This window comes from Etheostoma spectabile, chromosome 1 (assembly GCF_008692095.1).
Source record: "Etheostoma spectabile isolate EspeVRDwgs_2016 chromosome 1, UIUC_Espe_1.0, whole genome shotgun sequence".
In the NCBI taxonomy this organism is placed as follows: domain Eukaryota; kingdom Metazoa; phylum Chordata; class Actinopteri; order Perciformes; family Percidae; genus Etheostoma; species Etheostoma spectabile.
The window spans coordinates 22,702,269-22,726,534 of NC_045733.1; the positions used below are offsets into that span (position 1 = coordinate 22,702,269).

General features: G+C 42.6%; 2 protein-coding genes across 3 annotated transcripts in view; one reads left to right on the forward strand and one right to left on the reverse strand.

The window, feature by feature from the left end:
• Window positions 1-13,840, forward strand: part of LOC116692225 (neural-cadherin-like) — a 347,629-nt gene extending 333,789 nt beyond the window's left edge. The window contains 2 exon segments of the mRNA XM_032520340.1: window positions 8,653-8,793; window positions 8,795-13,840. Coding sequence (XP_032376231.1) covers window positions 8,653-8,793; window positions 8,795-9,277 — 624 coding nt within the window. The 3' untranslated portion in view covers window positions 9,278-13,840.
• A 6,649-nt stretch (window positions 13,841-20,489) lies between these two features.
• Window positions 20,490-24,266, reverse strand: part of dpy19l3 (dpy-19 like C-mannosyltransferase 3) — a 61,995-nt gene continuing 58,218 nt past the window's right edge. Inside the window, exons 16-17 of one of the 2 annotated variants that reach the window (XM_032516331.1) lie at window positions 23,239-23,397; window positions 20,490-21,562 (exon numbers count right to left, since the gene is read on the reverse strand). In XM_032516331.1, the coding sequence (XP_032372222.1) occupies window positions 21,359-21,562; window positions 23,239-23,397 (363 nt within the window). In that variant the 3' untranslated portion in view covers window positions 20,490-21,358. The remainder of the gene's footprint in view (window positions 21,563-23,238; window positions 23,398-24,266) is intronic. The other variant, XM_032516401.1, reaches the window with a different exon arrangement.

Sequence of the window (24,266 nt, forward strand, 5' to 3'; positions counted from 1 at the left end):
ATTTTTCAACTTTTTAATTGCATATATGACTTAATTAATTAATCATGCATTTGTCATGCACCATTCAATAAAGAGAAACTGAATCCTTGCCTTAATCCTATCTCATCATTTAGAAGTCTGCTACCAAAGCGAGTTCATAACTCTGTGTACATTGGCGTAAGACTTCACACACACAAAATTCATGTATTTAGGTTCTTTATTAATGACTAAGTTATTTACCTAAAGAGTACACACTAGTAAATCATATTAAGAAGAAATGAATTAATAAATTCAGTGTAACTAAACACAGAATGAACACATTAATGGCAGTATCACTATATCTTCCCTACACAAGCCAGAGCATCAACCCAGCGTACAGGCAAATTAAGCTTCAGCCTTCTTGGATTGATGAATCGATGCACAGATGAAAACTGGATGAAGGCACGGCCCACATGGAGTTGGCGATGGAATGTAGCAGCAGGGGTTCTGCTTGGTCTCTGCTTTCCCTATGGGCCGCTCCCCCGGGTCGTACTGGTCCCCTTCTTCAGCCGCAGGCATAACTTCCCCAGGCCGCTTGTGTTTCTCGAGCTAGGATTTTCCACCAGGGATTAGATGTTTGCTGTCTATGGGAGGATGAAAGTGAAAAGTCCGATTTATATCTACATTTTTCAGTGAATTTTATTATCTTTTTATATCAGCAAACATGTCCTCATAGTATAGTATGTTGAAAAAAGTCAAAAAGTTGTAGTTGAAAAACGGTTTAAAAACATCATAGTATATAATATGTTGAAAAAAAGTTCTAAAAAAAGTCATAGTATAGTATGCCAAAAAAGGCATTATATTGTATGTCGAAAAAAGTCTTTGGTGAAAAAAGTTTTTAAAACATCCTAGTATAGTTTGTTTAAAAAATTTTTTTTAAAAAGTCATAGTGTAGTATGTTGAAAAAAGGCATTGTATTGTATGTCGAAAAAAAAGTCTGATTTATAGCTACATTTTTCAGTGAATTTTGTTATCTCTTTATATCAGCAGACATATCATCATAGTCTAGTATGTTGAAAAAAGTTATAAAAAGGTCATAGTATAATATGTTGAAAAAATGTTTTAGGACCTCATAGACCTTATGTTGAAAAGTTTTAAAACATCGTATGTTGAAAAAAGTCAAAAAGTCACATTCATCAAAGGTTTTTAAAACAACACCTTTTTCAGTAAAATCTCTTTATGTCAGCAGACATATCATCATAGCATGTTAAAAAAAGTTTTTAAAACATCATGGTATAGTATGATGAAAGAAAGTCATAGTATGTCAAAAAAGGCATTGTATAGTATGTTGAAAAAAAGAGTCCTATCCTGGACCAGCTGCTTCTCTACACTGTTTTTTCCACAGTAGACCATAGCGGTCAGGGCAGGGGACTGAACCTGTGAGCTTGTATTTTCCAAGTCACTGCCTCTCTAACATCACGGCCTCTCTCTGCAGCCGTCCGCCACACGTGTCTACCACCGGAACAAAAGTTCTTCTCCCAGTTTCTTGATCATTTCCCCCCTTCTTGTCCACTGCCATTGAAAGCCGGTATGCCACTCTTAAAAAAAAAAAGGAAAAAAATTAAAGAATCAATCTCTTGAAACAATGTCATCTCATAAAATCTGCCAGACACTGGATATGTAGCGAGGGGGACAAGTTGACAGTAAATGATTATTGATTTTTCCTCCCTTACTGTGCAGCTGGTTTATGGCTGAGTGAATTCACTCTTACAGAGTTGTCAGACGGTGGGAGTTTGACTGCCGTCTGTTGCTGTGCTTACATGATTGATTGCCGGGTTGGCAAGACACATGGATCAGGACCATGGACAGCAGCAGCAAGTCTTAAAAATATGTTGGAACTGTTTAAGATTGCAGATTTTTTAATACATTGAAGTCTTACCCTATATTAGGCGGTTTTGAACAGCCTGGTGTTAAGGGTGGTGGACAAGGTTGGACCAAAATGAGAGATGACTGGCAAGGTAATGAGTTGAAAAATCCATAAAACAGAAGGTGTCCACAAAACAGCAGGTCAGGTTATCCCTAAAAAACAAAGACTATCAAAATAAAACAGGAAACAGAACATACAACAGAAACAGAACAGGAAACTCAAAACCATGACACCTGTGTTCATAGTGCTGCCAGTTGTAATGGTCTGCGGTAATTAAGAGCAGCTGTACAGCCTTTGCAAAACTAAATTTGAAAATAAAGGTAGGGATTATTAAAAGATTCAGTTAGGCTCAATTACTGATGTGTGGCAGAGTGAAACAGTGTGTAGCAGGTTAACATATATATAGAAGGGCAAGTGAATTGTGAAGTGTTAACGGCAGGATGTGATAGGGATGCAACAAGGCTCCGGGGATTTGTTAGTACATCTGCAAAAGTCACAGCACCGCTAGAGTGCAAAACACATGTAGATTGGGGTGTGTGTGTGTGTGTGTGTGTGTGTGTGTGTGTGTTGTGTGTGTGTGTGTGCGTGAGTGAGTGAGTTAGGCAGAGAGAGAGAGATATACAGAAGGCTTATTCCATGTGTTTCTGACTTTGCTGTACATGTGTTATATGTTAACCCTCATGTTGTCCTCGGGTCAAATTGACCTGTTTTCCTATATCAATGTTCTTTTTAATTCCTCATAATAACATGATTGATTCCACACAACGCTCTATGGCAAGTACAAATCTCTACTTTCATTCATTTTGGGGCGTCTTATCCAAATTTATAGCATTTGAAAAAAAAAATGGATGTGTTTTTGCAATTGCATTGAGTAAAAGTTGACATGTTCCAGTCTGTGATTATCAATCCATGGTATTTTACTGCTCATGCCACCTTCATGTGTCGTGAAAAATGCGTTTTGCATGTGCCAAAAACCGCTACCGAGTGTGTTTAGTGATTGTTGCGTAATTCTAAGCCAGTAAAGTGTGTATTTCTGTCGGGTTTTTAGCGGTTCCTACTGTAACTCTAAGCTGAAAAAGTGAGCCTGTCGGTTGGGTACAGAGCTCCGTGTGAGCAGGGGCTTTTTATGAGGGGAGGATTAGGAAATGCAATAACAGAAACTTGATTCACATTTGATCAGCGCTGCCCAGTTTGACTGTTTGAAATCCAGTTCACTGCGTTACCGACTCCTCGGCTCTGATTGGTTGTTACTCTTCCGGCGCACTGGAATCTTGCAAACCATGTTACTATGGGGACACAGTCAATCTGTCTCATGGTGTAATGTCAGGATATAGAGACGGTTTCAGCAGTGTTACCTACTGAACCTTTCACTGCAGAAAATGGCAAAATGTAAAGACATGCCGATGTGGAGAATCATTTTAATCTGCATTTTAAGTAGCTCATTAGTCTTTCATTGAATATCTGACATTGGCCAGTACTTCAAGGGAAGTCTTCAGTGGATATGATTGTTATTCTGAGAGACACTGCAGAGTTAGAATGTTACCAAAGTGATCTAAAAGCTGTTTAAGAGAAAGGAAAGTTCCTTTAGATGGATGCACTTGCTAAAAAATTCCTTCATTCAAACAATTACAAAATACTGCAATACTTTTCCTAAAGCGTCATTATCGTCCATATTTAAAATTCTAGCATTATAAAACACATCCACTTTTTTCACAGCCAAGACATACTTGATTTGTTTTGGGAATCACACATCAAGTAAATTCTTTGAATAACAAAAAAAAAATATTTCACATAAATGCTCTATCTGTCCACAGGTCAGTACTCAATACATCATTCAAAAGATGAAACATAGCTAATCATCCTGTGCACATTAATCTGAAGATATATATTATACAAGACTAACATCTATTAAAACAAAACCTAAAATACTTGTACATCTGAATGTACATTATGTATTATGTACTGTATGTGAGCGTACTATATTTCTGTTACCTGGCATTAAGAAGAATATTTCTGGTACATCATTTATAAACTTTATTTCAGATCCAGGGGGAAAACATACACAAACACAAAAATACAAAATACAAAGCCTTCCACAATGTTCAGTGACTAATATTCAGACATGTTCGCCAACGGCTCCACAGTCTGGAAGAGAATCTGACATAATGCATGAAGAATTATAAAGATGCATTTTTACAAAGAGATTGGAAGCAAAGCCCTGTGGTAGAAGGCATGACATTGAATAAAACTAAATACAAGAAATTATATAATTCTAGAAAAAAAATTGAATACATTTAACCCTTGTGTTGTCTTCCCGTCAACCATGAAAACACTATTACACTATTATCGCGTTTTCATTTTTTGTCACTTTTTCAATGTTGTGTGTGCTTTTTTATGTTTTTCCCAAAGTTATTTGATATTTCTAATGTTGGCATTTTCCTCTTATTTCAAAGGCCCATTTTTTGTGATGAAAAAAATATTATACTTTATAGGGGAAACTACACTTTTCACTCTGTTGTTATTACACACCTTACACACACATGCTCAGGACCTACACATGCACTAATGGAGAGATGTCAGAGTGGGGGGGCTGCCCATGGAAAGGCACTCCGAGCAGTTGGTGCCTTGGTCAAGAGCACTTGGCAGTGCCCAGGAGGTGAACTGGCACCTCTCCTGCTACCAGTCCACCACCATACTTTGGTCCGTACGGGGACTTGAACCAGCGACCCTCCGGTTCCCAACCCAACTCCCTATGGACTGAGCTACTACCACCCCAAATTATTAAATTAAAATAAAATTATTAAATTATTAAATTAAATTTGACCCGAGGACAACATGAGGGTTAAAAAAACAAAGCCTAACGCGTTCTTGTTGTTGTGTCATAAAAAAGGTGCTGTAGCTAGAAACACCAATGAATGTCAATGTTGCTCCAAAATCAGCTGGTGTTGCAACCATAGCAACATGTGATTAAGGTCATGGGCACAGTTTTTTTGCGGTAGCCAATTCCTCCGCTACAACACCTGCTCAGGTGGAACTGGTCTCCTGGGGACGGACAGCGTCTCAATTCCAACAGCCCTGGGAGTCTGTGACTTCCACCACTGACTACAACGAACTGTTTTAATGGCAAGAGTGTGTTAAAGCTGCAGTGGGTAGAGCGCAAAAAAATTATAATAATAATCTGTTTCATTCATTAATTTGCTAATCAAGTCCACAAACCCAATACATTACATACAGCACTGCTAATGTATTGGTGACTGAAGCATATTCCCCTCTCCAAGGCATGAGCTCCTTTCTGTGCAATAATTCTAATCAAAACACAACAGAGGGCTTAGACCAGTTAGCTTAAAAAAACAATAAAAATACAATTAGGCCTATACCTTAGAGTGAACTGTGCCTAAAAATAATCTTTATAAAAAAATGTATGCTGTTATCCATACTTTCCAAGCACTCACAGGAACGCTGTATTTGATACACTGTCCCTGGTTTTTGCAGCTTCAATGAATATGTTCATCAATGTGGTGTATTTAAAACAAGAATTCAGCTTTCATTTATATATTCTGTTCAAAATCAAAACTTTGCATTTTTCTCTCTACTAACATAATTTTCTCACAAAGGTATATATATATATATATATATATATATATATATATATATAATATATATATATATATATATATAACGCCACAGTGCAATGCCTTAATTGGCTGAAGCACGTTGATCATTAAAATTGTATATCAACGACTTTCCATTTCTGGGACTGCTCCGATGCTGTCAAAAATGTCACCGGATGTCCCTCATTTCAGCCGGATGTCTGTCCCCGTCCTCCGTCTCCATGTTGCGTTCTAACCGCCGGTGGATTTTTGAGGACTATGGTTACCTGGTCCTCAGATCTCTGCAGGGTAAATCCAGACAGCTAGCTAGACTATCTGTCCAATCTGAGTTCCAATCTACTTCTGAACGTCCACATGTTCCACCAAAACAAGTTCTTCCCGAGACTATTTTGCAGCAGCTCCGTCCGGCGCTTTAGCACCCCCCAAAATGATTGTGTTTGGTTTAAAGAATGCCAAAACCCAAGAGTTTTTTTTTCCCAATCCGCATTTCTGGGGGACTAGCCAGACCCTTCTGCAGGTGTGGAGAAGGTTTGCCCGTGACCATTGAAAATGTAATGTAATGCGCCCACATCTGTCCCTCCCCCCCCATTCGCTGCTGGCATTTTTTCCTCTACACTGTGGAGGAGCTAAAAAAGGGCTAAAAAAGCGTTTTACCACTCTCTCCCCACCACGACGGCGGAGACATTGGGGGAAAACGTCCTAAACTCGACAGGAGGGAGGCGGGGGGAGACCTTACAGTACGCCACTAAAAAAAACCCCCATTTACGGGGAGCTAGGGGAATAAAATTAAAAAATTTAAAATTAAATTTTATTTTAGTATAAAACCCAAAACAAGAGTTTTTCAGACCTTTACGATAGAGCGGCTAACCCCACCCAAAATCCAAAAGGACCCAACATTTCCAATTTTCCTCCAGAAAAAGCAACAGTGCAAAGTGGGAGGAAAAAATCCTTTTTGGCAGAAACCTGGGACGACCCGGTTTTTGGGGCGGTGTCTGCGACCGGTTGGGATTAGAATGAAGAGTTTGTTTGTAGTAGTTCTTTGTAGCATAGCAGGGCACTGTGGGCGTTACAAGGCACAGCAGGACGTAGCTGGGCACCGCAGAGCGTAGCAGGATGTAACATGGCATCGCAGGACATGTAGCGGGACCATGGACAGCTGCTACCCTGATTTTGGCGCCTCCAATACACTCACTGTAAGAGCCAATTAGTGCCCTTAGTATAAATAGGAGCCAATCTTTGGTTCCTCGGGTGCAACCCGGACGCACATACGTTTTTGACCACACGGCAACACACACACCACACACAACACACACACAACACACGGACACACACCACACAGCAACAACACCACATAAGCATACATAAAAGCAGTAATTTGTCTGGACTATTAACTTATAGCTCGTGGAAATAATTAGAACTAATGGCGTTAATTGCAGATATGACTTGCAAATATGAAGAATGCATCAATTACTCTACACGTGGAAAGGCACCTCAGGGGCTTGAAGGGTTTAGCAAAGTCAACAACTGTACGTGCTTCCGGGTTGCACCCGAGGAACCAAAGATTGGTTCCTATTTATACTAAGGGCACTAATTAGCGCTTACACTCCCTTTAATACAGAAACACATCGCTCGCTGTACTCTGCTCAAAGTGCTGCAAGGTGAAAGGGTTTCGACTGCATTATTTTTAAGGTCACTTTGGTTTGGAAATACTATGCAGTGAATGCAAGTTAGCAGTTTTAGGGCTGAAACTATCGATTATTTTCCATGTCAATAACCTGTTGATTGTCTTCAGAATTAATGGACTGGTTGTTTGGTCTATAAGATTTCAGAAAATGGTGAAAAATCTTCGATCAGTGTTTCCAAAAAAGCCCAAGATGACGTCCTCAAATGTCTTGTTTTGTAAAAAATTCAAAGATATTTAGTTTACTGTCACAGCGGAGAGAAGAATCTAGAAGATATTCACATTTGCTTCTTAAAATAATGATTTATTTAATAGTTGACAGCTGATTAATTAATCGTTGCAGCTATAAAAGGATCCAATCCTTATGTGTGAGTGTGAGTGTGTGTGTGTGTGTGCTAGCATTTTATTTAGGCCCACGCATAATCCTTATCTCCTCTCTCCAACAGCCACTATAACCCACAAGCAATACTTAAGAGCTTGCATAAAAGCATGGCTTTAATCTAAACAAACACACACACACACACACACACACACACACACACACACACACCACATAAACAGTAGAGAAACGACTTGCATAAACATATTGTCACACCTTGTCAGTACCCAAAAATCCTCTAGCTCTTGTCCTCTGTACTGTAAATCACTTGCAGCCAAATGCAGACAACACACACACACACACACACACACACACACACACAGTCCTGATCGCCTATAGCGGAGCAGATGCTGCCGTCAATTCTCAAGAGTCTTGTTCCAAAGCTCTCTGGAGGAAAAAAATCTGCACTCTCCACTCATCACATAATCAGTTTTACAAAGCGTCCCACACCTCCTCCGTGTGTACCATTTCTTCCTCCTCCTCCACCTCCTACATCCCTCAGCTCAGCTTTCTATTCATCTCTGCTGCTGTGGTTACTGTTTTGGTGGAATCACATTAGCACTGAAGTGATTGGCTGTTACAGTGTTATAGGAAAGTAACGGCAGCTCCTAAACCCCAATGCATCGGTGCATGTAAGAGATGGAAGATATATAGGAGAGACGTCCTTCCTTTGTCTCCTTTCTGAATCCCCCCCTCCTCTCTCTCTCTCACACACACACACAAACACACACACACACACGCACACACAGATATTGAAAATGACAATGACTTATCTGAGACAGTAAATAGAGATGGATTGAAAACTTGAAAAGGTGGAACATTCACAGTAAACGTAATGGGGAGAGCTGATTGTTTTCTTCTCCTCTCTCTTTCTCTCTCTCTCTCTCTCTCTCACAATTCATTTAGTTTCTGCCCCATCTCTCTCCTCAAAACATTCTGTCTTTCACTCGGGCTTGTTTTCTGTTCTGTTCTCTCATTGCTCATTCTGTGCAGGTTCTGCGCTAACTGGGACTTTTCCTCTGCTTTTGCATGTGTGTGTGTGTGTGTGTGTGTGTGTGTGTGTGTGTGGTGTGTGTGTATGTATGTGTGTGTCCAGAATGCCTACGACATGGCGGAGCTGCAGAAGTCCCTCCAGCCGAGCCCGGCCCAGTCGGTCCAGTACTGTCGCTCCAGGGCCCTGCAACACCACCCCCCTCCACCCCCCCTCCACCACCACCATCACCTCCTCCACCAGGCGCACCCCCGCCCGCCCTCTGCCCAGCAGTCTGGACTCCCTCAGCCGGACAGCCAGCTCGAGCACCCTGCCCCCTTCTGCAGCTTCCACTTCCTCCACGGCCACCACCACCGCAAGCCTCCGCCGGGACGTCCCCCCCACCAGACTGCCGGCCCAAGGCCAGGCCCGCCCCTCCCAGCTGGCGCGCCGCTCCCTGTCCTTCTCCAGCCAGGACCTGGCCCGCTACCTGTGCGAGATCATCCGCGACGCCGACCAGCATCCGGACACGGGGCCCTTCGACTCCCTGCAGGTCTTCTCCACTGAGGGAGGGGGCTCGCCCGCCGGCTCACTCAGCTCCTTCAGCTCGGCGGGGCTGGAAGCGGGGAACGGCGTGGACGGGGGAGGGGGAGGAGGGGAGGGCAGGAGGGAGGAGACGCTCGGGGAGTGGGGCCCTCGCTTTGAGAAGCTGCGGGCGCTGTACGAGCAAGCCGAGGCGAGCGACCTCTGAGCTCGGAGACCCGAACTGATAGGACCCCGATAACGGGCCGTCCCAGACACAATCAATTAGCAGACGCTTAGCGACGCCCGAGGCGGGAAAAAACTGCGAGAGACTGACTGACTGACAGAGAGATGGCTCCACACCCCTCACTCGCTGACAACTGCCGTGGAAGTCGTATGTGTTGTATTTACTGGGTGACGAGCCCCCGTCAGTCAACGCGGCGGCCTCACAGACAGATGAAAGTGTCCCTGTGAAAAGAGCCCGTCGATCTGCGCTCCCGCTACCTTGGAGGAAAATTTATTTCGCAGGAGCAGACGTTATTAAACCTGCCAGTCAGGTTAAAGGCTTCAGAACGTCACTCTGTAGCTGGGCTACTCATCATGATGGAGCTTAAGCTTCACTGTCAGAAAAATCTGTTCCAGTCCCAGCCACTAAAACCCCACACCTATTTTATAACACTCCTTGTGAGCTGCTATGGATGAGTGTTAGCTGAAGGCTTCAAAAATAAAATGAAAATGTTTTGGCCAGGTTATTAGGCCTAATTTTTCATACCTGAGCAAATCATTGTCACATAAAATGTATTTTAGCACCTTGCTGCTGAATGAAATCTTCATAAATGAACAAAGGTCTCTTACATATCTTCCACTCTGCGCTGTTACGGGATGCGACAGTGAAGATGAGTGGGATCATACTGAGTAGCCCATAATACATAGTCTGGATTTTCACTCTGAAGTGGACACATTGGGTTCTCGCTGCCTGGCTGTACACAGCTTCTATCAATGTTTGTATACAAGAAAAAAAAAGAAAAAAAAAGAAGTGCTTGGACCAGCACTGGGTTGCAGGGTGAGATTATACTTCTTTTCTTCTGGTAATGTGTCCTTCACTGGGTTGAGTAATTATGTATTGGTTGGGTGTTTTCAAGTTTCAATGCTCTGTGGGTTGTAAGACGTCAAGCTTTCAACTGACTACTGTGCCCTCATCTTCATGTGATTTCCTATTCTCATTTGCGCTCCTCCGCCGCGCGTCGCTCCTTCTCACCCGAGGGAGGGCGCACAGAAATTCAAACAGCTTTGTTATAAAGAAATGGGAGCGGACGTGCAGACTGCGGGAGGGAGGAAATACTTGCTCTGTTGCTCTGTTCCGCGTAACGCTGTTCCTTAGGCATACCAAATGTGGCGGGCTGCAGGAGACTATATTAACAGACGTTTGCGCAGTAGAATACAAACAATGTCAAACAGCTTTCCAAGGTGACCGCTCAATAAATAGAACTGAAAAGAGGAAGAGGAGGACATTCACACTGAGCATTCATATATATATATATATTATTCGGAGCTGTAATACCTGTGCCATACGCAATTCTTAACCACATATAACTATTGTCCCTTGCTAAATTACCACATATTGTTGATTGTAGGAAAGTGGACTCAATCTGGAGGGAAATAATACGTCTGCAGTCATTTTCCCAGCTGTGAATTGTCAGCACAGTGGCAAGTGTTCCTCTTGTTTGGCTTCCTTTTCACATCAGATTGATGGATCTTGACACAAAAAAAACAGACTTCCTGCTGTTGTGGAACTGGCAAGAACAATTTGTGGTAAGGGGAAAAAAAAAAAAAAAAAGGAAAGGAAAATACCAAAATGAAACAGCGAAAAGTAGAGAAGAGTCTGAAAAGGAATCGTTTTTTTCACCTACGATAAGAGACATGATTACAGTGTAGAGGGTTGAATCAGAGAGCAAATGAGGAAGGGAGGCAAAGAGGAACCATCTTCAGATGCCTGGCTCTGTGGTGAAATGTGCCAATTGGGGAGGGGGGGGATGCTGGGAAATATGTTTTTATTCTGAATCTGAAAAAAAACTATGTGGAATTTGCCTTGGTGATTGGTGCATACAGACACAAACAAAGATATTATTATCATCATCAGGGCCTGAAATTAACCCCCAACCACCCACCAAATGCGGGTGAATTTTGCAATTGGCGGGTAACACTGTCAATCTGCCTGCCTCATCGGCTGGTAGCCAATGAGAATTGAGTGATTCAGACGTGTAACTATCGGTAAGCCGGGTACGCAGTTGCTAACGGGACCGGACCAATCATTGATTGACAGCCGGGGGCCCCAGGTCGCATTTTCATTACTCGCAATCCCAGCAGTCCCACGTGCAGCCACTGGCCAATCAGGAGTGAGAACGGCTCAAACGAGACGTGTGTGACGCCAACATCTCACATTTACCAACAATACGTACAGCAAAAGACATGACGTGCAAAACAGTCCAGACCGTCCACATTTTAACATCAGTGTACGCTGGGACATTTTTCACTATAAAGTCCCTGAAAGTTGCTGCTGTTTCCATGTCGGCTCTCTGCAGCGGGCGGGGACGCACACACACATAAACACACACAATCACACACGGTTGATGCAGGAAAAACTGCAGATAAGATGTACAGGATGACCTAAATTGAGGACAGCTGCATTATTGTAGGTTCAATGATAAGCTAAAGTCCAATAGGTACTTTATCAAACCTTATGAATGTGTGTTTGAATTATGCCTTTATGGTGGATTATCAAGGCGGGCCCCCCTACTACAGCAATCTCCTGTTTTTCACCTTTATGAGGCTAAAAAAAAAGTGACAGTGGCAGTTGGTCAAAAGTTAACTTCAGGCCCTGATTAAGAATAAGAACTAAACAATATATACATTAACAGCAACAGATATTGACAAAATAACTTAAGCATAGCATACGATAAGCACAGGAAAAAGGTGTCTGAGTGCAGACTGATGTCATGAAACGGCGTATGTATAACACGCCAATTCATACGTCATCAGTGGCGTGTTATCCAGACGCATTCTCGCTTTGAGTGTGATTACCGACGCCGTTTGGCCTCCATTGACTTACATTACCTTGTGATTGTGTGGGGCGAGTAGTATGAAAGGGTGAAAATCCACGTAGGGGTCGGGGGGGTGGACTTTTCACCCCAGGAGACCGGGATTGGGTCCCGTCGTCTTTTTTTTTTTTTTTTTTTAATAAAGTCAACCCTGTTCTTTTCCTAAACCCAACCGCATCACGTTTCCTAAACTCAACCATCGCTTTCTTCTCGGGATAACACGGCATGTGGTGTGTTCATATATGCCCGCTGAATACAGCGTAGACATACACACAGAGAGCTCAAAATGTGTACGGTAAAAACTGAAAATCAACACTTTTTTTGACGTTTTCAATACTATGTAACACTAACTTATTAACTTTAGTTTTACAGTTATTTTTGAAATTCATGGTCAATAAACCTCATTTATAGGAAATTATACCTAATGTTTGAGTTAGAAAAGCAGAAATTAGGAATTATTTAGACTAAAATTAAGAAAGGAATGGATGTTGACGGATAATCACAGACTGGAATAAGTCAACTTTTACTCAATACTATTTCAAAACCACTTCAAATTTTTTTCAAATGCTATGTATGTTTATGCAGTCATGATATAACGTTGCTGAATGGGTTGAGTGCACGATGCATAAAATACATGTTATGTGCAATGGGCTGATGAGGATGAATGTTTATGCAAAGTGTAGTGACTAGGGATGGGGGGGGCGGAGTTAAGAGTCAAACGGTTTGTAACGGAAACAGTTTGTTGCACCGCAAATGGCATAAATATAAAATTTGTGTCCTAACCTCATCCCACCACCGGTATTCTGCTGGAAGTAGCAGCGGTGCTCTCCTGCTCTTTTCATTCTCCTCCACGCTGGCAGAGCCGGGTCTGTCACCAGGGAGCAGTTAAAGGGTAGGAGTGTGTGAAAACATGTCAGGCCACTAATCCTAATAGGAGCTGATGGCTTGCTGTCATGCTGGAAGAAGAAAAAAAAAAAAACCAAAGGATTGCGGGTACTTTAAAAAAAAATAAAAAATAAAAAAGCTGACGAGGAGCCGATTCGCAGATTGCAAATTTCCAGAAACATGCTATTTTCTTAAAAGCTGAGGCAACAATGCTGCTTTTCAAAATATGAGACTTGGCGGTCAGGCAAGGGTGCAGCACGCTGTGGGATGACACCTGAAAGTGAAACCTTTTTTATTTTATTTTTTTAAAGACGGTGGGGATTTCCTAAGGGGGATGATTGCTTTTTTTTTTTTTTATTCCTCTGTAGAATGGGGCCGAGCCTGAGCCACGCAGAGTGGTGGGGGGTGAAGGCACTTCATGCTACACTTTCTCTCTCTCCCTCTCTCTCTCTCCCTCTCTCTCTCTCTGCAGTGGAAGGAGCAGCGACTCACTTCCTAGCACCATTCATTTGTACCATAAAACAGCTTCTTAAATGTTGTGTTCTGGGTGCAGACATGTTGTGAACAAAGTTAATGTTTTTACATCATTTGTAAATACAAAGATAGATTAATTCCAAGTATTGCTATCTGTCAACAAAGCACCAAAAAGGTTTAAAATGTGCAGCTACAGAGAAAAAAAGAAATGAAACTGAACATATCTTTTTTTTGTCATCATGACTGGTGGTGAGCTTTGGACAGCTATGTAAATGGTTTGTATTTGCATTGATTTCTTTTTTTCTCTCAATAAATTCATTTGTTTGCACCAGTGACCAGCTGATTGTGACTGCATCTGGAAAAAAGGAAACCGTAAAAATAAAAAGGCCTTTATATAATGACAAACAAGAAATCAAAATTGTTGAAAATAAGACCTTTTATTGACCATAATGCCAAATGAACACTGATGTGGCTAATAGCTAACACTGCATTGGAGAATAACGTCAACCATACTCGTACATATCCCTCCCCCAATAACGTGCTTGGCATGAGAACACTTAACTGCAGAGTAAACATTTACTAGTTTGTATGATTTCTGATATGATACATGTCCCAGCTGTCCATGTGTTAAAGGTCCCATGGCATGACAATTTCCCTTTATGAGGATTTTTAACATTAATATGCGTTCCCCCAGCCTGCCTATGGCCCCCCCAGTGGCTAGAAATGTTGATAGGTGTAAACCGAGCCCTGGGTATCCTGCTCTGACTTTGCGAAAATTAAAGCTCAGATGGGCCAATGGTATCTTGCCCCTTATGACCTCATAGGGGGCAAGATTACCCCTCCTTTCTCTGCTTTGCACATCCAGAGAATTTGGCACATCAATGAGCAAGAGAGAGACATCATGGCTTTCAAACAAGCAAAAGTGGTAGTTGGTCAAGGCCACACCCCTAGCCTCCACCTTGCCCCCCGTCCTCAAAAAGCTACAGACTCAGAAATGGCACGTCCTAAGGAAAGCTCATTTCGTGACTGGCTCTAGTGGCTGGAATTCTGCACCAAGGCTGAATTTTGGGAAATACACTTCAGATACAGTATTAGGGACCACTAAGGTCTATATAAAAGAGACTTCAGATACAGTATTAGGGACCACTAAGGTCTATATAAAAGAGACTTCAGATACAGTATTAGGGGACCACTAAGGTCTATATAAAAGAGACTTCAGATACAGTATTAGGGACCACTAAGGTCTATATAAAAGAGACTTCAGATACAGTATTAGGGAACCACTAAGGTCTATATAAAAGAGACTTCAGATACAGTATTAGGAACCACTAAGGCTATATAAAAGAGACTTCAGATACAGTATTAGGGGACCACTAAGGCCTATATAAAAGAGACTTCAGATACAGTATTAGGGGACCACTACGGTCTATATAAAAGAGACTTCAGATACAGTATTAGGGGACCACTACTGTCTATATAAAAGAGACTTCAGATACAGTATTAGGGGACCACTAAGGTCTATATGAAAGCATCCAAAGAGACCATGTCATGGGACCTTTAATGGATTCTTAGAGAAAGAAATATTACTTTAAAAAAAACAATGGTTTGCACTATTGACAGATTCCCTTGTAGGTCAAATGAAACTGTACACGTAACGGCTGAAGATGATGTTATTCACTTTAGCATTTCTGCAGCCTTTAAGGTGCATCAGGTCTGTGCGTTTATCTCAGTGTGTACATGCCTGGCAATCAAAATGTACCAGGAACGTCCGCTATGGATAGAGCCTGTCAATCACCAGTACCAACGTGAAGTACCAATGTGTGTACAGTATGTAGTGTTCCCTCATCACGTGTTATTAAGACCCTTTTACTACATGTAGAAATTTCTCATTCATAAATACGTTCAATTTATTTACATGGCACTGGCTCAGTAGGGAAGCGTGTGTTTAGATGCTTCCAGAGAATGTCAGGTGGTTTGGCAGTTCATTATGAATACTAATTATTTTACAGCAACGTCAGCATAATCAAATCTCATTTTTAACCAAGTTTTAGCACCAACATGCCCCCAAACACAATACAACCATGACTGACAACCACAAAGATGAATTGTAACAATACATACAAACAAGGCCAAAACACACATGGTCTACAGCCTTTTTATAAATGCGCGGACCTGCACAGAGCTCTGACCTCACCTCATCCAACACTTGTGGGGGGAGTTTAAATGGAGTCTGCGAGCCAGACCGTATCCCCTAAGATCAGTGTCCCACCTTACTAACGTTTCTTTGGCTGAATCCCTACAGCCACAATCTTTTAGAAAGCCTCCCCATCAGGAGCGGGGCTGAAAGGGGGGCATGGGGTGGCACCGGCCCCCCTTAAAATATGATAGCCCCCCCATCCATGGGCTAGAGTGCTGTCAATCTGACCACTGTGATTTCCATTGGATATCAGAGTACTGCCATTGGCTGCCTATTCTGCCAATCCCAGCCCTGGTCACATGACCAATTAATGTTTCCATGATTATCCAACATTCTGATGGAACCAGCACTGGGATAGTTTTTTTTAAAGCAGACTGAGCCAATAGTATATTGTCATTGATTTCTGTAGGACATTTTGAAGGATACAGATATCGGTGTGAGTCTGGCCTTCAGTCTGTTTTGTGGTAAATGAAATATCTGTCTTTCTTCAAACTATTCACTTCCAAAGCAAAATTACAAATTCAGGGGGCCGCATTTGTTTCAGTAACACCGCCTGGTTCTTTAAAAAGGAGCCTAAATGAAATGATGAGCTGAATTCTACATATGCACACCAGTTAATGGATTTCTTCATCCCCCTTTTCATTAAGAAAAACCATAGGCGGACAGCGCGCCTCTGAAATGAACTACTAATCCCAATATGTTTGGAAATGAAGAATGCTGAAAAAAAAATATTACATTAGTACACTCTTATTAGGCAAACGTAATGAAATCACTTTGCTCTCAAATAAAGCAATCAGACATCTTCTAAATTAAACAGCCAAAATGAAAGCGGAAGGGGGGGGTGGAGGGGGGGGTGGACAGACAAGTGGTGTTGTTTCACACTGATCCGATTGGTATGCATTACAATGAGGCTGCACGGTTAACAAACAACATGTGTTCAAAAGCCCACCAACCACTGTGTGCAGGAGTACTCATGCATCTGCAAGTGTGTGGATTATCAAAGACGGGGTTCTTATTATCAAGTGTACAAATAAAGGCAAAATTACATGTGGGAGGGAGGGATAAGTGTGTGTGTGCAGAAAGTGGACGACCGTTAGAAGAGACAGGAAGCCCACAATGTATGTTTATGTGAGCCTTTTTTCTACTGTGTGTGTGTATGTGTGTGTGTCGCACCCACATAACATTCCATTGTAGCAGCCAACTGTGGCTGGCCACCCCATGTTAACCGACACAGCTCCAGCCTTTCAATCAGCCGCTCTTCTCTTCCCTCCTCTGCTTTCCCTATTTGCATCAAAAGAAGGGAAAGAAAAGAAAGAAGGGGTTCAGATCACTGTGAATCTGCTTTGATACACTCTCATCTCTCCTCTGCTGCTGTTTAAACATGAGCCTTTCCTGCCCTCCCCACTCCTCCCCACATTTCTTTTCCAACCACAAAGCCTCAGTTTGATATGCAAGTGTTGGCCTGCTCTCGCTCTCTCCCTATCAAACTATTTTGGATTGCGGCGGGGAATCAGCGTCGTCGTCGGCCTGCTGCAATTTCCTCACCACTTACATTATTCATGTGTGTTTGTGGCTGTGTGTGTGTGTGAGAGAGAGTTAGAAGAGAAAGTGAAAAGGTTGAGGAAGCTGCTGATGAGAATCACAAAGCCGACAGCAACCACCACAACAACAACAATGTCACAAATATCACTTGGCACCAGCTTTGACCTCAGTTTTACAACAAAAACACATTTAAGCACCGGTGGAACCTGTTGTCACCGAGGTGGGAATGGAAACTAACAATGTTATTTCTTGTTTCTGTTCAGGGGTAATTGATAACATCTATTAATGTGATGCAAAATGTGCCGAGTCAAAAATGTGCAGCGACACCCCCAAACGTCTTTATAAACTCCAGTAGCTGAAAATGTACCTTAAAGGACCCACAGGGCATTACCACACAATCGGTTTTAGTCACACAATGTCCTTCTCACAACAACAACAAAATCACAAATAGTAGTATGGAATAAGCATTACTATAAACATGTTCATTTGTGACCACAAATATTCTTTAAACACATTTCCGACTCAATTTCCACCATTTGTTATTTCTGGAGCTTTCAACCACAACACCCAGACTTCATCTGTGGATAGAGTTTGCTCATAACATCTTTGGAAAACTCTGAGGCAAATTCACAAAAGACTTACGGGGCTCTTGCAGCCGCTAAACCTGCACAATTGAGACAAAGAGAAACCGTGTTATTGTCAAAGCACCTGCAAAGGGTGAAATGCACCCCCCAACTGTGCTGCCAAACAAACGGTGGTCGTCTGCTGTTTGCACATATTTAAATGAGGTAATATGCACACATCTGGCGCAAAATTAGCCCCTTTTTATGCAAATGAGCGTCATTGCAAAAAACAGTCTAATTGACAAAGATCAGCGCTAATAGCAACACGCAATTACAGAGGATTATTAGCGTCTCCGGAGAGCCGATGGTAATTGAAGTGCATTTATAAAGGGTGTACTCTGCTTCAAATGAATCAATCAATTTAATTCCTTGCCTGAAGTTTTGAGGAATGCCTCTGCACCTCATTGGCCAGGACCTGCAGCACGCAGTTTTCAACTGTTCTTTTTCTCTCTGCGATAGTTCTGCCGGTGCGACTCGGACCTTGTGATGAAGCAGATAGCAGTTGCGAGTGAGGTAAATTGAAATGGACTGTTTATATATAGCGCGTTTCGAGTCTTAACGACTACTCAAAGCACTTTTTACATTACTTTGTACATAGAGGTGGGAATCTCTGGACACCTCGCGATTTGATCCAGAAGCCGGCCAATCGATGCAACCATTTTTTTTACGTACATTCCCATGCATGATTTAAACAAATATACAAATAAATCTGAGTTTGTTATATTTTCACATTTTCAGTATTTGTCACACAAGATTTAATGAAATCTCTTTGTCTACTGGGGTTTTATATTGGGTAGTCATACCATGGTTAAGCCTTAAACATGCTGAGTCACCTCCCCTCACAGTGATCTTCCATGTCAGAGGCCCAGTCATGTTTAAAGGAGGAGAACATGAAACACGAGGTGGTCAGATGTCATGTGGTAAAGTAGATGAACAGCCTATATGTGTTTTGGCTAATTATTTTATGCACGTGTTATTAGATCATGTGTATATATAGAAAACATTGTTTTTTTCTTCCATTTGGCTATTTTAGTTTTTTTTTCTGCATTCTTGCCTAAGCGCTAAGTTGTTGTCTATTATCCCGTCCTCTTTCAGTTTCTCAGTTTTCTGATTTACACATGTCTGAAGACAGTAACTTTTAAATAAAAATCAACACATTTAAAAAAAACAAAAAAACATCTATTATTAACGGGGGGGGGGGAAGACTCCTGTAGGTGCTTTCACCCTCCTGACATAACGCAGCCCCCGAGCTTGAACCGGCACACTGCTCTAACAGCACAGTTCACAGAGCCATGTGTTAAAAAAATAATGGGCATGATCACAGCTGGGCACCGTGCAGGAAGGAGACAGAGAAACAGGAACTATACTCCTGGATAGGGGTTGGACTCTGTTCTACTCCCGAGTTGCCCAGGGTGTTGAGGCGCCGGGCGGGTGTGGAGATACTCACAAGCCCCCGGCTGAGCGCCGCCATGTTGGAGTTCACCCCAGTGGACAAGAGGGTCGCCTCCCTACGCCTGCGGGTGGGAGGGAAAACTCTGACTGTTGTTTGTGCATAGGCACCAAACAATTCGGCCATCTTGGAGACCTTGAATGGAGTCCGGTATAGGGCTCCATAGTTCTGCTGGGAGACTTCAACGCACATGTGGGCAATGATGGAGATACTTGGAGAGGCGTGATTGGGAGGAACGGCCTCCCGGATCAAAACCAGAGTGGTTGTCTGTTGTTGGACTTCTGTGCTAGTCATGGATTGTCCATCACAAACACCATGTTCAAGCATAGGGATGCTCATAAGTGTACGTGGTGACGGAGGTCAATGATCGATTTCATAATTGTTTCATTTGATCTAAGGCCGTTGTGTGTTTTGGACACCATATGGTGGTGAGTTGGGTCAGGGGGTGGGGGAAGACTCTGGACAGACCTGGTACGTCCAAACGGGTAGTGTGGGTAAATTGGGAACGTCTGGAGGAGGCCCCTGTCCGACGGACTTTCAACTCACACCTCCGGCGGAGCTTTTCGTGCATCCCTGTGGAGGCTGGGGGCATTAAACCTGAGTGGACAATGTTCAAAGTTTCCATTGCTGAAGCTGCGGTGGGGAGCTGTGGTCTTGGGTGCCTCAAGAGGCGGTAACCCACGAACACCCTGGTGGACAACGGTGGTCAGGGAAGCCGTCCGACTGAAGAAGGAGTCTTTCCGGGATATGTTATCCCAGAGGGCTACAGAAGCAGTTGTGCAAGGTACTGAAGGGCCCAAAGGGCTGCAGACTTTTGCGTTAAAAGGAGCCAGTTGAGGTGGTTTGGGCATCTGGGAAGGATGCCTCCTGGGGGCCTCCCTAGGGAGGTGTTCCAGGCACGTCCAGCTGGGAGGAGGCCTCGGGGAAGACCCAGGACTAGGTGGAGGGATTATATCTCCAACCTGGCCTGGGATCCCCCAGTTGGAGCTGGTTGATGTGATTTGGGAAAGGGAAGTTTGGGGTCCCCTCCTGGAGCTGCTGCCCCCACGACCCGATAAGCGGATGAAGATGGATGGAAACATCTATTATTAACTTATCAGAATCCATCATCGAACCGTTAAAAATAGCCAAGAATTTTTTTTCCCACACCACAGGAACGCTTCACTACTTACACACATTCACACACTGTGGTCGAGGCTGCTGTACAAGGTGGCACCTGCTCATCAGATAAACATTCACACACATTTACACTCCGATGGTGCAGCATCGGGGGCAACTTTAGGTTCAGAGTCATGCCCAAGGACACATGGGAGTTCAGGGCCAGGGATCAAACTACCAACCTTCCAATTAGCAGGCGACCGCTCTACAAGCCACAGCCGCCCAAGCCGAGTGATGCATAATTCATGGTGCTATCAGCGGCTGCAATCCATTTTTTGTTATCTTGCCCCTGTGTGTTATGGTTAAAAGCTCTGCATAAAGCTAATAAGTGGACTTTGAGAGGGATCACAACTTTTTCCAAGGTCAAGAGTCAAAGTTAAAACAAAGCTTTGTGTTTTAAGGGTTCTGATTTGATGTTAGATCTAGATTTAATCAATGCTTCTGAAGCATGAGAGAAAACAATCATTCTAAAAGCATTAATAAGTAGCAATGAATAGTATTTCATGATGCAGTGCAGAAATGACACTGACTTCTTAAAATGAAACCAAATATTTAGTAGTTGCTCGTGGCGTTCCAGACCCTGCTTACATGCCTAACAGTTTTATTCTGTGTCTGTTCACCTGCACCAGTGAGAGTGGGAAGGGGGGGGGGGGGGGGGGGGGGAGACTCCTGTAGGTGCTTTCACCTCCACTAACTGACACAATGGAGCCCCCGAGCTTGAACCGGCACACTGCTCTAACAGCACAGTTCACAGAGCCATGTGTTAAAAAAAATAATGGGCATGATCACAGCTGGGCACCGTGCAGGAAGGAGACAGAGAAACAGCAAGGAATCAGCGCTTTGATCTCTTCTTCTCCTCCATCGGGGGGGGGGGGGGGGGCTGCTACTGAGTCACGCTGGGCTCTGACGCGCTCTTGCCACTTTTCTTGTGTTTCTTCTTGACCCGATACACATGGAAGGTTTTGTTCTGGAATGTTCTGGTAAACAGGGCGCTGTGCACCCCCGTGTCCGTCTTGATGGCCTCGCAAAAGCGAGGGTGCGAGGCGGGGACGAGGTCTGGGTCATTCTCCCCCGGGCCGTCCATGATCTGGCGGTACACAGAACGAGCATGTCATCATCATGGCAACGGGAATGACACAAGTGTAACACTACTGTAATACCTAAAGGGGACATGTATTTGGGTACTTAACAGGGGTATTAACACAAAGTAACAGTGGAAGAAAGTGTATGAGTTCTGTGGATTATAAAGTGTATTGTTATTGATAATTATTGTTTAAGAGTTATGAAAGTAGTTCAGAAGTCAGTACGCGATGAACAAGTTTAAGTGTCCATGCTACAGCTCCTGTTCTGAACTGTTATATTTCAACTGAACTGTTCTATATCATATTTCCTACAGGAAATTAATTTGTTAAAAGAGTGAGCGTCACCTCATTCTTAAAAGAGTAACATTTGCTGCACAAAAATTGGCACTTATTTGCATAATTTTGCATTAATTTGCATTGTCATATTATTTTAGTGAGAACTAATAAATAACTACAAATAACTAATGTTAGGGAATTCTGTTTATGTTTTGATACACGTTTCTAAATTTATTTTAATTTTAATATATATCAGCCGATATACTGAAATACCTGATTTTTAAGTAACCAAATATTTGTATCGGTATCTGCCTAAAAAATCCTTTATCATTCGGGCTCTAGTATGTTATTTTATCATTAGTTAAGTTTTATATAAAATATTGAGTTATTACCCGAGGGAAGCTTGTTAACTAGTTAACAACGACTGATAAGGGAGAAGGGGTGGGATTAAATAAGTGTGTACTTCTTATTCCCACTTCTTTTCGGACATGTCAAAAACAAAAATGATAATGTTACATAAATTAGAGAGCATATAGAGATTCATAAATGACAAACATGTGTTTGTTATTTATGAATCTCTATATGCTTTCTAATTTATGTAACATTATCATTTTTGTAAGACCCTTTCTGTTTCCTTTTACATGTTTGAAATACATTTCAATTAATAAATCAATTTCAATATAGATGGTTAATAATTTGTCAAGGTCCCTGAATACTTCACAGCTACATGGTCCTAACATTGATTTGTTATTATTGAATCTTTATAAACTTGCCATTCTCTACATTGACGAGATATAATTCGTAGTTTGTAAATAATACATAGTCAATACTCAAGGTCTCTGAATGAAGGGCATAGGAAGAAAGAAAGAAAAACACAAAAAGAATGAAATTAAATGAAAACCCATGAAAACATCTAAGTAAGAAAGAAAGGAGAGAGAGAGAGACAGAGAGAGAGCGAAAAGGACAGAAAGATGTAAACCCAGCATTCCTTCAATAAAGCTGCCTGGATGTCAGATGTTGTGTGTGCTGTGTGACATTTACGCGTCACAAACACGGCGGCTCTGTGTTGCATGTGTCTTACACCACACTGAGCCAGACAGCCAGACAGAAGCTTGTCTTGCCTCTGGTAATCCAAATAGCCAGCGCGCCGCATCAGACATCAAAATAAGACGAGGACGGGGAGGGGGGGGGGGGGACGAGGGGTTGAGGGATGGGCAGGGGGTAAGGAGAATGAAAGAGAGAGTGACAGCGAGAGAGTGAGAGACAGTGACGCACACAGATGCGAAGTGAGACTATTGATCTTTGTGGGGGCTGAGAGCTTTCACCCAGTTACCCTCAACTTGGCAGTGGGCACACACACACCGACACACACACTAGCTAGTCACGTTGAACAAATGCCACCCACATGTCCGTTGGCCAGGTCGAGCAGGTCCCGCAGTCTGCAGCCTCGCCTGTGCCTCCGCTCAAAACAGATGCTGTTTTCCAGCACCACGTAGTCGGCCCCCGCGGCCCTCAGGATGTCATATACTTCCTCCGGGGACCGGCGAGCATACACCTGATACACCTGCACGCGCACACACACACACACACACACACAAAAGAGTGGATTTTTGATTGCTTAATTTCCCCCCTAAAGATTATCTTGCATTGTAATTTAACACCAACATTGGAAAGAGAAAATAAACATATCTCCCGGAAGTCTATTATCAGACACATTTATTTTCCAGATCCCAGTTTTGATGAAAGTTGGTTTGGATTTATAATGGAATTATAACCTGTTTACTAAGAACAATAAAATAGAATTGTAAAATTTAAGTGTCAAAGTGTAACAGATATCCACTTTCTGAAATCTGTCATTGTTCATCTTTTCAACAGCAGATTTAAAAGAGATGACCCGTAAGTACTCCAAGGCCTGAATTGTTTTTCAGGAACTAATCTCAGCCCAGGAGTAGTGTTTGAATGAAGGCTGGAACACATGACAAACCAATAGGTTTCTACACCGAATGAAATTCAATTACATTTTATTTATAGTATCAATTTATAACAAGAGTTCTCTCGAGACACTTTACAGATAGAGTAGGTCTAGACCACACTCCATAATTTACAAGGACCCAACAGTTCTAGTAGTTCCCTCCAGAGCAAGCAACAGGGGCGAGGAAAAACTCCTTTTAGGAAGAAACCTGGGACAGACCCAGGCTCTTGGTAGGCGGAGTCTGACGGGGCCGGTTGGGGGCGCAACAAAGAGTGACAATAACAGTCACAATAAAAGATAATGGAACAGTGACTAAAAATAGAAATTTGCAGTAGTTCATGGCATAGCAGGGCACTGCTGGGCGTTAAAAGGCATAACAGAGCGTAGCACAATTTTAGGGATTAAGCCGGGATATTCAAGTTATCCTGGATAAATTTAGCTTCGACTCGGTTGCACGAAAC